Below are 14977 nucleotides of genomic sequence, written 5' to 3'. Positions count from 1 at the left end.
GTATATTGCCAAGGATGGAGAATCCAAAAACTCTCCGGACAGCCTGTGTCAGTCCTCCAGTGCCTTCACAGTGAAGAAATATTTTCTTATGTTCAGACAGAACCTCCTGCATTTCAGTTTATGCCCATTCCTCTTGACCTGTCACCAAGCACCACTGAGAAAAGTCCCTCTGAATCTATCTTCCCTCAGTGCGTATTTGTACACAATGATGAGATCCCAAGCCTCCTCTCTAGGCTGAGCAGTCCCAGCTCTCAGCCTCAGATCAGCATCAGAGAGATGCTTCAGTCCCCAGAATACAAGAGTGGCTTTTCACAGGTCTCTCTTTTCCTATGGAGCACAGAAATGGGCGCAGCACTGCAGAAACACCCTCAAGCACAGAGTATCTAAGGCACTGCCAAGGGTGACAGCACCCACAGCAGGGTGGCAGGCATTTGGCTGCGTGAATACCTTTCTCCTAAACCTGAAGACCTCTTTCTCATTGCTTTCCCGCTCTGATGTGACACTAGAATGAAAAGTAACTTTGGAGAGAGAATTTGTTAATGGGAAAAAGGATACCAGGACTGTATTAACAGGGAAACAGGACCAGGGCATGCACTGGCCTTCAGAGCGCAGCTGTGCACCATCCCCAGGCTCTCAAGACAGGGCTGAGAGCAAGGACATAGTATTAGATCTATATCACAAAGATGTCTTCGAACATTATTTATCACCAGCAACCAGCAGAGTTTCATCTCATGTGAACAGCTCACTCCCCAGTGTCCCAACTTATTCAACAAGACACTATTTATACTGAAGAGGACTTTGTATTGAGACTTTTCTCTCAAATAATTGATAAGTTCTTGCTGCTTCCCCTCTTTGATCAGCCTTGGCCCTAGCTGTGATCAAGGTCTGGTCTGGTTCCAGCCCATCTCATTATCTAAAGCACCAGAAGCAGGTGGTGTTTACAGGACTTGCTAGAAGAAAGCGAATCCCTCTGCATAGAATGCAGATCTGAAGGCCACACTGGGAAGCAAAATTTACCAAAGCCTACTCAGCTGTATTTGTTGGTGCATCTCTTTGCTGTCATATTCCTACTCTGTTTCTTTTTTTCCTTCTTTCCCATCCTTCCCTCCTTCCTCCTTGTCTTTTCATCTCTAAAGAACAGGTCAGTAACCATCAGAGTCAGGAAGGAAAGCCCCAAAGTGTTTGGTGGTCTCCAAAACCTCATACCCATCACCTCATTTAGAGTGTCCAAGTAGGGGGGAAAGCATTAAACCTGTGAACTAAATGAGGACCAGGAGAGATATATGATCTAGGGCTTTCTCTCTGATCCATTTCAGACTATTTTTCCAAGAGCCAAAGAGGTGAGGACTGTGCTATGCCAATCAGCGAGGTTTCAGAAATCACTGGAAGACTGAGCTCTGCTAGAAGGGACTGTTCTGACGACAGTTTCTGTGTGAACAGGGACTGAAGAAAAAAAAAAGAAGAGAGAAAGACTGTCACTGGAATCCTGAGTTCCAGCATGACACCACCAATCCTTTGCCACATCGCCTGAAAGTCACCATTCCCAGCCTAGATCAGATACTTTGCCAGTTTCCCATCTTCAGCTAATTTCTGCAAACATCTGAAGTTCAGACACAGCCTCTGCTTTGGTGCTCTCTCTTTGGCCAGCACGTAACCAAGCCTCGCCGAGCACACTGACATCATAGAACCACAGAATCATTAAGGCTGGAAAAGACCTCTAAGATCATCGGGTCCATCCCCAACCCATGCCCACTGACCATGTTCCTCAGTGCCACATCTCCACAGATCTTGAGCACCTCCACGGACGGTGACTCCACCACCTCCCTAGGCAGCCCATTCCAATGCATTACCACTCTTTCTCAGAAGAAATTTTTTCTAATATGCAACCTGAAGTCACAAACCGTGAGCTTTGACTCCATTCTGCTCTGCAGCCACAGCTGGCATTTGATTTTTGCCAATCTTTCAGCTCAGCCATGCTTGGCTCAAAATTAAGTTCCATGCTAAGCACTGTGGGAAGCTGCATTGGAACAAAATGGACTACAAGGTTGTCAGACTTATTTTTCACTCCTTACATTAACTAATTAGCTTTCTTTCTTGCTAAAGTCCCTTCAAGCATATCAATTACTCAGCTCTGATGGCAGGGCTGGTACAATAGCCCTCAGTGCGATCAGATGAGTTGAAATTCAGCACAGCAGACCAACAGGGCAGGGGATTGGGTTACCCAAGTGTCAGCAAAAGGGCATTTCTCTCCTGACCTCCCTTTTGCAACAGGACCTGAATGGTGGTGAGGAGAGAGGAGAGGAAATACCAGGAAAATAGCACAACAAGCATCTTCATAGGAGCTGCAAGGGGAAACCAACAGGGTGACAAAAAGGCAAGAGAGATACATAGGTGTTAGTCTAAAATTAGGACAGCACAAAACTTGGCTTCCCTCTTCTTCTGTTTCTGTCTAATGGGAGTGGCATTGCGATCTCTGTCTTGGTTAAGAGCTTCGCTCTGGGAAGATGGAAGGGATGATGGAGACAGGAGCAGCCAGCGTGCTCAGCCCACCAGCTCCACTGCAGCAGATTGCCCTTCTGGGTCAGCCCCAGGGTTTCCAAGCCATTTTGCTCATCATTTGCTACAGTTATATCATATCTGGGGATCACTGCTCTTGCCTCTATGAGCCAGCCACTTTGCGTTGTCTCGTACCTGGGCTGCACATTTCCCATCTGCCAGAGGTGGTTACAGCTATGCTTACCTCAGATTTCTTGAGCACTAATGAAAAAAGGTAACGATGCTGACATTGTATCTGTTAAACTTAAACCGCTGCATTCAGCTGGTTACATGGATGAAGATGCATAGCTCAGTGCAGTTGAATACGTAAAAGCACTGAGACAATAAGAATGCATTAAACTTTTATCTCTGGTGCTACAGCTACAATAAGCAATCAGAGAAACTGCCATTCTCCCAGGTCTCTGGATTGCCTGAAGGAAACTAACTCTTGTCTCTGTGTGCACGTGCATGAGGAAGGATGAATAAAAGGATCTCAGATAGCAGCTGCAGTGTGGTGGCTACTCTGTGTTGGTCAAGTGATGGGCACTGAGCACTGCACAGAGCTGAGCAGAAGGCAGTGCTATGCAGTCATACATTAGGAAAAAGAAATAAGACGTTTTTCACTCTCAGGATTACATGATCATGCCCAGCTTTTCTTATTTTTCCAAAAGTAAAACTGAAGATAATTACCATCCTCATTTTCCTTCCAGAGCCACGCTGTGTGCAGAAGCACCCTTATGAAAGACTTCCTTTCCCACGATGCAGCATGTGGGTGCACATTGCTACACGTCAGCTACAGTGCTCACCTTTGCATGACTGGTAGCAACAACAGCAGGACTAACAAACTGTGCCAGTGAACCAAACGAGTTCAAAAGTTCTCATAAAAATCATACCTGTTCCTTTTTGAATTTATTCTCTGGCCATGCAATAACGTAGAAATTCTCATGAAATATCCACAGAGTGGCCATTTTCCTCATGAAATATGCATGGTTATGAAATTCCTCACGCTCTTGAGAAAATAAACCACTTTAATCAGAGAAAATGCTCACTTTTATAATATAAGAACGCTTTCTTTCCCTTTTTTAACTCAGAACCAGGGTTTGTTTTTACAAAGGAGGTGCTCTACATGTTCCAAGCTTTTAATGTGAAGGGAAACACTGTTTTTTAAATAAATTAGGGGGAAAAAAAAAAAAAAAAAAAAAAAGGTGATAGAGATAATTCCAAAACAAACCTTTGCTTTTTTAAATGTTGTCTTCTTGTTTCTTTTCCCACATTCCCTCAACAGGCAAAATTCCATGGTAAGGAATCACAGTATTTAAACAACTTTCTGTTTTCAATCCACTTTTGTTTTGGGTCTTTGTTTCTAAGTGTGTGTTTTCTCTGTGCTGCAGATAAAACCGTGTGACTTTCAGCGAGGTATTTGCTACAAAGGCTGGGGCACAATTTTCTCAATTCTATTCATTTAACTCTAAGACAGAAATTCCCCAGCACCCCATGTGCACAATTGTCTCACTTATAATTGCGCCTTTCATCAACGAATCTGAAAGAGCTTTACTGAGTAGTGTTATGTGTACTTTACAGCGCATTAAAAATAACCTTTTAGAAGTCCTTGATGTGAAATAAGTTCTTTTTAATATCCAGCTCGAAGCATTTTTTATTTCTGACTTCAAAAGTATGAGGTTGCTGCAAGGTGAGATGGAGCAGGGGGCTTCGGGTGATTTCAGAGTGAGCCCCAGGGCACAGTACCTGGGCAGCCAGCAAGTGATGTCCTCTAAAGCAAACTGCTTCCCATGCTGGAAAGCATGGCCTCAAGCCATGATGGGGAAATACACCAAGTACTGACACAAGAGCACCAATGGCCTCCCAATCCCAAGGAAAGCAGGACTGTGTAGCCATGGCAGTGCTCTCCAGACACAACGTTCAGCACATCAAAACCAACAAGCCTGCATGTCATGCAGAGTTATCACACAAGGAATGAGCCAGAAACTTCACGGAGCAGACGGTTTTTACCTTAGAGCTATAAGCATCTCCAAGTCTGCTGGTGTCTCCCTCAGTTCAGGATTTCTGTAGCAACTCAGGCTGTTCTGCTCACCTTTTCTTTGCATTCTGTCATTGTTTTCCAGTTCCAGAAGGATATCAAATTAATATCTTCTCACCCCATCCCTAAAATGTCAAGGGGATATTTTAAAATAAGAGGCAGAAAGAATTTCCCTTTGCAAATGAAACAGCCGTGTGAAAAAGGAGGGCCTCTACTTCTCATAATGGGTCGTGATGAGGAAGACAGGACACACAAGCCTAGCATGAAAGCCTCAGGAAGGGGATTTCATGAAGAAATGTGGTTTTGTTCCTTGAGAATAAGCAGCATCTTCCTGAGACCCATCATTTTGATTCACTGTTTCATGTGTAAATAATTTACTAGGCTAAAAGGTCAAGAGCTGCAGGTCCTTGGAGAAGGGAGGAAAACTGCAAGCTGTAAATAAGGGACAAGTAACTTGCATGTGTTAGCAGTCTCTGCATAGATGTATATATGCACTTATCCACAAAGAAACAGGCCAAAAAGGAACATAGAAATAACCTCTACTTCATGTTTGTTCCCCCTTGAACTTGACTTGAGAACAGAAAGTACAGCAAATACGGTCTTCTGGGACAGAAATGACACATTTAAATTAGATCCATGGTGCCCAGATGTACCACTGATGGATGCATGAAACAGAGGGGCAAAAGAAATTAATTTTCAGCCTACTCGTTTTCATCTTTTCATCCTCTAACGTCAGGGTAATTGCTGCTCCACTCCTGCATGTGACAGCCCAGTCCTTGCCTCCCTCCAGAAGGTAAGTGAACAGCTGGTTCCCTTTCTGACACCAATGTATTTCCAATCAGCTGTCAGACAGCATTAGGTCCCTAAATGCTACAGCATGTCACACTTTCCTCCCACTCAGAAGCTCTGAATATGAGGTTTCATTCCCCAGGCTGAGGTAGGAGAGGGCAAGGAGAAGAAAAGGGTCAAACACTGCTCAGGTTCAATACAGAAAATGCCAGGGAAGCATTTCAGGAAAGGTAATGCAGTGAGAACAAGCAATGCACCACTAGCATGTTATCCTGACACAGATATTAAAACAAAGATCAGAAATAAGCAGCTGTTTATCCCACGCACACCACTCCTCAGAGAGGTTTCTACAGCAGTACTGCCCTCACTGGTAAAATTCACAGCATGGAAAGTGAGATACTGCTCAGTGAGAGCACGGGCTCCAGGAAAGGTAAATATTGCACTTTGAGGAACCTGAATTCGTCCAGCAGTTCGCACAGATACTATTTATTCTCTTCTCTGACACTGCATTCCAGAGCAATCACAAGTAATTCGCCTTACCACCAAAAAGCCTTTGTTTCCCTGCAAAGCAAGGCAGTTACTGAATTTAACAAGTTCATCAGCATTTTTTTAATAAACATTTATAAAACATGTGAAAACTTCAGATGAAAGCCAATTATCCCAATGTATTATATTACACAGAGGCACTACAAGGTTTCTTTTGACACTCTAGTGTGGAAAATTACCCCCTTCTGCATATACGGCAATAATATTTATATTATTTTTCCCACATGCTTTCAGCCTTTCATAATAATGGAAACAATGACATAAGAATGAACAACAGTGACATTTCTGTTTGAGGACACAGCATGCGTCACCTCTGAACAGTTCTGCAGCAGCTCTGCCTCACAGACGTATTTTTCTTAGGCCCTTAGAGATGCAGTACTCTGTGTTCCCAAATGCTTCAGCCACAAGGTATAAACTACAGTGTGTGCATAAAATATATAAAAAATAATGCATATTGTATATGTGTGGAAATTGGCATTATATTCAGAATTTGTTTGCCTAAGTCTCGAGGTACCTGCTGTTACAACACCCCAATATTTCAGCAGGTCCGTTATGCATATGTACACACATGTATAGGTATACATACAAAATAAGCCAACATATGAATTGCAATACGAAGTATCACACCGGTAATACTTATAATGCAATAGGGCCCAAGTTTGCAAGCAATTCATGAAAACTGAACCTCAGGAATAAATCAGTGCTTGGAATCAGTACCACTAGGAAATCTGGGTGTATGCTTAGGCCATATCCACATTTGCAGGGTTCGGGGCTTAGTTTGAGTAGAAGCCAATGTAGAATGTGTGTAATACTTAGAACACATGCTCTGTGGATGATATGTTGCCCAACATGAATGGCAAACATGCAGGGAATACACATTTTCTTCCAGGGGCTTTGGCTGGCAAAGCTGAGTGCATGGTGTGCATTCTTCAGGAGAGAATTATGGGCTGGTGAGCATTCCTTTGACTTCTCAACTCTTTCAATAATTTGCCACCTGTGTAGCCAAGCTGTTCATTCTGTAAATCCACAGGATATAAAAACACTAGCACTTCCCCTGGTTGCCAAAGCAAGCCTGCTGCAGCACTGACCCCAGCACCCTGAGCACACGGCAAGTGTTGTATTTACTGATTCAAAGTCTGGTAGAAAAACCAAACAGACAGCTTGGAGCTTGTGACACCAAAAGGAACAAGCTGTCACACTCATGTTTGCTCTGAGTCAGAGGACTCTGCATGGCTCTGTTGTCACCAGCACAGCACAGGGGACTGGAGCTGTGCTCCTCAGCACAGGTGAAGGGAGCAGAGTCTGAGCTTCTGCAGAACAGTAACAGTGCAGAACAAGCAAACCTGGCACAAAGCCGGTGGGTCCCTGCACATGTCTTGCCAGATTAACCTTTGTTCCAAGTCAGCTTGCACTAAAACACACTTTAAAGTTCTCATGCACAGATATATTGGGGTAATATCTAGGTTGCAAACACACCAGGGAAAAAGCTCAGCTGCTAAGAAGAGCACAGCAGATTTGGGTCTGTACTGCTGGAGGTCCCAGCGCTGGGAGGAAGGGAGGTGGTTCCTACAGCTCCAGAGCAGCAGGTTTTTGTGTTGCACAGACTAAAGCTGTTCAGTATCAGCTCTGCCTCCATCAGCAACTTGCAGGGATACAGAGCATGAGACCCATGCACAGTGTTCTCCACCTCCTGTGACCGCATGTCCAACAAGAAAACCTCTCCTGCAGAGCAAACTGAAAGTGGTAGTGGTGATGAAGCATCACTTCCCATGGGTTATCTTCATTTTTTGATTCCTCAGGGACTTTTCCCACATGGATATCAGAAAGGAAATCTTTAAAATTAATGTGAACGTACTTATATATAAAGTGGTTGAACTTAGGGAGGAAAATTTCTCCAGAGAAGGGACAGTCTGCATATGGCCAGGTTGGATGGGGCACAGGGCACCACAGTGCCTGATTTAGTGGTTGGCAACCCGGCCTGCAGCAGAGGGTTGGAACAAGACATATTTGAAGTCCCTTCCAAACCAAGCCATTCAGTGGTTCTATACCTAACGAGCTCTGCCTGATCTCCCATTGGGGCTAACAATGTTTTTTTCCTCTTTCTTTACCCTCTTCCCAAACCCAGAACACATGGGCAATGGAAAAATCATGGTCCCAGCTCAGTGCTCTAATTCATTGAGTAAGCCAGAACTGTTGCTGAAGCACTACAAGTTTTCAGTTGAAGCAGCAATTCTGCCACTAGCAGTCTATGTGTGCATGAGAGTACATGTGTGTACAAAGCTTTGTCTGCCACCTCTGCAGTGGTCCCACCATCCCCTGCTTAGTGCCCAGCTAACGCTGCCCGCCCCAGATCTCTGTATGTGATCACTGGTAAAGACAAAGCCATCAGAAACTGGGCTCTACAACTGGCTGTTGGGCTTGTGGACAAAGGTTGTCAGAAGTAAAACCACCAACTGTGTTTCCGCTGTACAGTCATTTAGCACTGATACAGGAGCTGGAAAACCCAGAGAAAAAGGTGGAGTTTCTCTTCCAGCCACAGTGATAGCTCCCAAATTCTCATGGGCAGAGCCTCATGCTTAAAATCACACATCATCTGAGGAAGAAACCTTATCAATTGTATGAAACCAACGGTACCGTATGAAATAGGACTTAGAGGGTGAGGCCTAGAGCTCTCTGTGAGGCTGCCAGGCAGCTTTATTTCACACTGCAGTTCAGTGAGCAGGCATGGAATGAGGCGTGAAACCTCGTGGGAACCACTCAGACACCGGAGGCCGCACAAAGGGCTCCCTGCACTGCAGCTGCTCCTGGTTCCTTTGGATCATTTCACAGAATTTCATAGAATCATAGAACGGTTTGGGTTGGAAGGGACCTTCAACACAGTCCAGTTCCAACACCTATAATTCCCAGTACACCAAGTCAGCTCTGGCAGCCCCCAGCGGGCCCTGGGCCGGGTTCCCCGCGACCGCCGCTCCGCGACGTGCCAGGAACTGCGGCACGGACGGGGCCCGGCCGCCGCTCAGCCGAGTGACGGCCTCGGGGTGCCCTCTGCCGGGGAACCGCCTTTCGCCGCGCCCGAGGAGCTCGGGTCGGGGCACCGAGACTGGCAGAGCCGCGCCTGCGAGTCGTGCCGCTCCAGCCGCGCGTCCCTGCGGACCGCAGCCGTCGTTTTTGTGAGCCGCAGCCCTCCACGCGGGCAGGCCGGTCCCGGCCCAACCGAACTACGGTTCCCGACATGCATTGCGAAAGCCACGCGTTCCTCCCCTCCCGCCGTCCCGCGGCGTGCGTTCGCGGTGCACCCTGGGAGCTGTAGTTCTACCGAGCGAAGCGGCTCCTCACGGCCCGCTAGGGCGCCCCTTGCGGAGGACTCGCTTCCCCGTGATGCAACGCGCCGCTTCTACGCAAAAGGCGCGCGCCGTTGCGGACGGCCGGAACCGCTGGCGGGCCCCGGGCTCAGGCCGCGCGCCATGTCCGAGAGCGGAGGCGCCGGTGGGGCCGCCCCGGGGGGGGGGAGGCGGCGGTACGGGAGGCGGAAGCGGTGCGGGGAGCGCGGGCGGCGCGGCCTCGGGCTCCGGGCCCGGAGCCACCAACCCGGCCTCGCTGCCGCCTGGGGACGCGCAGCTCATCGCCATCATCGTGGAGCAGCTCAAGAGCCGCGGCCTGTTCGATGGCTTCCGCCGGGACTGCCTGGCCGACGTGGACACCAAGGTAACGGAGCGGCTTCTGAACTCCCGGCCCTCCCTCAGGGTGCGTTATCCGCTCAGAACGCGCGCAGTCGCAGCATCCTGCAGGTGCTGTCAGAACGCGGTCGGAGCGGCTTTCTTTCTCAGCTACCACGCGTGCTCCGAGCCGCCTGCCGGCCGTCAGCTACCAGTCAGAATCGTATTTTGCTCCCTTCGACTTCCGGTTTTGAGCCAGGACCCCGTTGCGGCACCTGCAGCCATGCCAGCCTGCACCCCTCAACTGCAGAACCGTCCCAAAAGCTGCCAGGGGGCTGCACAAGGCGGCCACAGTGAGATCAGCACTGCAGGACTGGGACACCCAGGCTGGTTTTGCTGCCCGTGGTGCTGCACTTCTGTTACCAGCGCTCATTCATCACTATGTGTGCATTTAATCCCATCTGCATGCCATCACATTGTAAAACGCGTTGTCACACGCTTTCCTTGCACTGCGCTGGCTGTTCCTGGATGACTGTGTAGGTTTGTTAATTCCAGTGACCAGCAACTGATCCACGTTTCTATTGATGAAGCTCTTTGAATTTTTTGCAGAGGTGTCACAGAAACAAGTAACTTATTTCTTTGTTAGTTGCAATATGAGTCACTTTCCTAGGAATTCTGTGTTAGAAGATTTCCAGATAAGAACAGCTCTGTTTAAACAACACCTGCCTGCATGCAGCTTGCATTTCACTGAGTAACATTATGAGCAGACAACAGTTTTTAAAGAAACCTGCTAATAAGTTATTCCTAACTGCTAATCAGTTATTGCAATGCTACTCTGACAACCTGTTCTTTGCAGTTACCAGTTGTGTCAAGCACAGGCTTACCTTTGTTCAGAAAGTGAAGGGATGCAGAATGTGGACAACTAAACAGTAGTGTACACAACAAAAGAAGTACTATGAAAGATTCTGGCAAGGGATTTGAGATCTTTTACCAGTTTAATGGGATTTTACTTTTTTTTTAGCCAGCCTATCAGAATTTGAGGCAGAAGGTGGACAACTTTGTATCAACCCATCTGGACAAACAGGAATGGAATCCAGCAATGAACAAAAACCAATTACGAAATGGACTAAGACAGAGTGTGATTCAGTAAGTAAGCAATATTCTGTGTACCACTGGTAATGCTATTTGATAAACAATATACAATTATGTGTCTCATCACAGAAGCCTAATAATTTGCAGAACAACTTTCTGTTGTTGTCTCCAGCCACTAGCAGGCAGTAATAGAACTAGGCTAGCCTAATTTCCTGCAGCTAAGGGATAGCTTTTTTCAGCTCTTGAAGATACACTTCTAGCACAACAGGAAAGCCTGATTGAAGTCTGTTGCTTAGAGATTCAGGTTTTGTACCTCTTGCTGCTAACTCATCACAGCCTGAAGAATAAACCTTAGATTGTTCGACTAAAAGTCATGGATAAGAACATTACAGCTCTAGGAAGAAGGCAGTAATGAAGTTTATAAAGGCATTTATTCTTGTAAGGAAAGTTACTAGAATGTTTTGCACACAGAAGAAACTGTATTTGTCTTGATGGATACTGTGAATCAGTAATATTTAATGTTAGTTTCAGTGTTTCTTCTTTAATGATAGAAGAGGATATTCACTGAAAGTACAGAATTTCCTGTCTATACTTGAAGTCTTCGGCACTTCTGTCACTTCAAGCTTCCTCTTATTTTGTGCTAATCAACCACAAAAATAAAATGGCAATAGAAAAATGTTGTATCAGAGAGTCTGTAGTTAGAAGAACATAAAGTGCTCACTGTATATAGGCTACTGGTATAAAGAATAAACAAGCAGCTATAGGAGTTTGAGGAATCCATGTCACTACTGCAAGTGCAAGATCAAGTGCTGCAGGCTGTCAAGGCATGCCTCTAGATAGCTGTCCTTTGGCTGCACATACACACATGCTCTTACTTGGAGGTGACATGATGTGCAGTGACCCTGCACCCAGTTGCTCACCGGTATGCACAGCATTATTAGTCTTGTGGCTGCTTTTCTAAACACCAGGCACTGTCTTCATTTCCTGGCCCCTGCTCCCTTGCAGACATGACTTAAGCCCGCTAGACTGCCTGTGCCCTGCAATCCAAGAGTCTGACGCAGCCCCTGAAGCAATAAGTCATTTTGGTTACTAGTGCTCAGTTCCAGAAACGTTGCCGTGTGCTACGTGTGCTTGTTTTTTTTAATTAATACCCATCTGTCTAGACTAACAGTTACAAGGAGTGAGTGACAGCAGTGTTAGTAGGGAGAAGGCCTTTTCTCCCTCAAGTTAGCCAAAAAAAAAAAAGAAGACTGCTCTCACCTGCCCTTCTCAGAATAGCTTATTTCCCTTGTTTGTGCCAAAATGTGTTTATTTGCTTTCATGTTGACCTTGTTTCCACATAAACCCTATTAAAGTGGCTCTTGTCCAACGTACCATGTAAGTACCTGGAAGACCAGATGTCAGTCATTAATTCCATGGGGAAAATTGAGAGGGGGTTGGGAAGAAATAGGTGTTTGAAACAGTTCCCTGTTAAGGATCTTCTGAGTGGGCTGCAGTTCTCACCATGTTAATGCTAATTGCAGTTGACAGGAGGGCTCTAGAGAGTTACTGGAGGAGATTGGGGAGAAGTTTTTCAGAGGAACTGAATGACTTCTTTGTCTTTGTTCAAGGTCAGGAATGCTGGAAGCTGGAGTGGACAGAATTATTTCTCAGGTGGTGGATCCAAAACTAAACCACATCTTCAGGCCCCAGATAGAGAGGGCGATTCATGAATTTTTGGCTGCACAAAAGAAAGAGGAAAGCGTGCCAGCTCCTCCTCCAGAGCCCGAGAATAAAGATCCTCCTGCTCCATCTCAGGATGCGTCCTAAAGGTCTTGTATTTCTGCACTTACTACTGTTTTCGTGTACCTCATGTCTGTAGTTTGTATAACATAAAATAGAGAAGGTGTTGTGTTCTTTCTGGCTTGACTGGGAGGACACTTTGGTCGTCAGCATGTTGTCCGTGTCAGACTGTCATCTGAGCTGCTTCCACTTAAGTATCTGCTAAAAATATATTAGAACTGAAGACATAGGTATGATGTAAAACAGCTATCAAGGAACACCGTGGGCTCTGTGAGTGCTGGTTTTGGATCAGACCAAAAGGCCTTTTATTCCTGTAAAAGCATGACTACTAGTGATCAGCAAGGAATTGGCTGGATGGCTTTCAGAACGCCATCAAATGGATTAAAAAGATAAATCTTTTACTGACATACAGCTGAAAGTGGAGTGGTGACATGTTATTGTGCTTTAGCATTGAAGTTTTTAGATAGCTCTTCTTTAGAACTTACACTGGAGTGTTGAATTGTTAATGACTGAAATATTCAGTAAGGGTAATGTCTCAGAGCAAGTAACTTCATTTCCAATCCACTGGTTTAAATAGAGCAACCTGTATCTTTCCAGCTGAAAGGACTGAAGGTGCCTTTGTCACAGACAAGTTCATTCTGGCTTTTGTGATTAAAATAACTCAAGGGGCCTCAGGGGGCAATAATTACCACTCTGTCTTCACACAGATGACTGTGCACCCCGTTTCTGAGGCCCTGTGTCATACTGTGCACGTTACTGAGGAGCACTGTCTTAACACAAATTTCCAATCTGCAGCTTTGCTGGCAAACTTGCTTTTGTCGTGCAGTGTGGTTTTTAATTATGAATTGTTCCTATTACTAGTGCTTTCTGAAAGCAAGCTTTTTTCTTCCATCTACCGTTGATTTATTATGATGGCAGTAGGAACAGCTACTGTAGGTTATTTATGCTTGGAATGACTACAGCAATTAGCATGGGATTTTAATGAAATGATAGAAGTTAAAGCACCCATAGTATCATCCCAAGTTGTCTGTGACTTCCAGACACAGTGCCTTGAAACATCTCTGCATTTGTCTGGTTCAACTAATTTGAAACCCACTATGACCTGCAGCTAAGAGCAGCTGTTAATTAATATATTCTTATATACATGAATGCATTTATTCTTGAAAGTGCCATCCTCTAAACTCTTTTTTCTTTCTTGCAGTGAGTTCCTGATATTAAGCAGCTGCAGTTGGAAAACACATCCTGTTAGATTGACAATGGATTAGTTGTTCCATTTGGTACAGGATTGGTGTCTGTCAAAGATGATTACCCTGTATCTGACTCATTGGAAGGCACAGAAATTCAGATGTACCCAGAGTTCTGTGTGTGGAGGGACAGCCAAAACATGGAGATATTTTTGGTGTTAATGGCAGTACAGAGAGCAGTGTGTATTCTTAGTAATCATGCCTTCAGGCAAGAGGGTGGGACAAAAAAACAAAAAAAAGAACTTGATCTTATTTGGAGTGAATAAGGAATTGGTTTGAGTTGATGTTAGACTTGGGAGAAGGGAGAAAAGCTTTTCTGGGGTCTGGGGCAGCCTGTTGGTGACTACATACAAGCTGTATGATGTCTCCTCTTATTTGGACTATATAAAAGAAGATCTTACACCTCAGCTGCATAATGCAGTGGGGAGAATAGGGGCCAGGTCAGCTGTAATCTATTGCACTGATTGCTCTAAAAAAATACATTTCCTATTTAAAACTGGAAAGACCACTTCAGGATCAATTATCTCAATTTCTGTTGCATCACAGGAAAACGTTTACAGTTAGCTATGACTATAGCTGGTTTAATTCTTATTTCCCAGGTAACTGTGGAAAGCAAAGGGCACCAAAGTAGTTTGAAACTTGTCTCTTTCAACTTGAAAGACTTTCCCATGAAATTTCTCAGGTGCCTAGTGGAAACTGCCCAGTGCTTTCAGCTTGAATGCATGCAGTGTCCCCTGGACGACAGTCAAATAGAAAATGCAGTTAAGTATTCTGCCTGCAAATGTCCGTACCTTTTGCAATAAAAAGCTTCAAGAAGCACGACTCCCAGCTCTTTCAATTGTTTTTGGGGTTTTGTTTTGTTTTTCCCTCTCTAAGGAAAATCTGCTTAAAAAAATCCAGGAATCCTGATTGCTGGAAGCCTAACAGAAGTGCAGCCTTACACAGTTCATAGATAAATCCAGCTCTGACAATACTTTGTTAACCTCAGATGAGAGTCCATAAGATAACAATGTGCTTTGGAAACACATCTTTAGTCTTTTATCACAAAGAAGCAGTGCTGGGTAATGTCCATTGGTTATATGTATTTGTCAGAAACAAGAGTCAGCCTTAATAGCTTCATGCTGGAACAAAGAAGAGTTGAGAATACAAGATAGGTCCTACTGAAGAAGCGAAATTGTTCCCTTGTCTAGTAGGGTGTCAGAGTAAAGTTAACTGATCAGTTGGTTTACGTTGCTATGCTGGATATGTTAAATGCTATCTAAAGAGTCTAGTGAGGCTGACAGGTCTAAGACTAG

General features: G+C 45.2%; 1 protein-coding gene across 1 annotated transcript; it reads left to right on the top strand.

Moving 5' to 3' along the window:
* Positions 1–9372: 9372 nt before the first annotated feature.
* On the top strand, positions 9373–14504 carry BOD1 (biorientation of chromosomes in cell division 1). Its single transcript, XM_042880771.1, is given in 5 exon segments — positions 9373–9408; positions 9410–9613; positions 10586–10710; positions 12267–12467; positions 13640–14504. Coding segments are annotated over 4 exon segments (564 nt in total). The 3' UTR covers positions 12466–12467; positions 13640–14504.
* Positions 14505–14977: the final 473 nt, after the last annotated feature.

The sequence above is a fragment of the Lagopus leucura genome, unplaced genomic scaffold (assembly GCF_019238085.1).
Source record: "Lagopus leucura isolate 7727_CA_CO unplaced genomic scaffold, USGS_WTPT01 Super-Scaffold_100027, whole genome shotgun sequence".
NCBI lineage: Eukaryota > Metazoa > Chordata > Aves > Galliformes > Phasianidae > Lagopus > Lagopus leucura.
The sequence above is the reverse complement of the archived record's forward strand: the minus strand, read 5'-3'. Positions and strand labels throughout refer to the sequence as shown.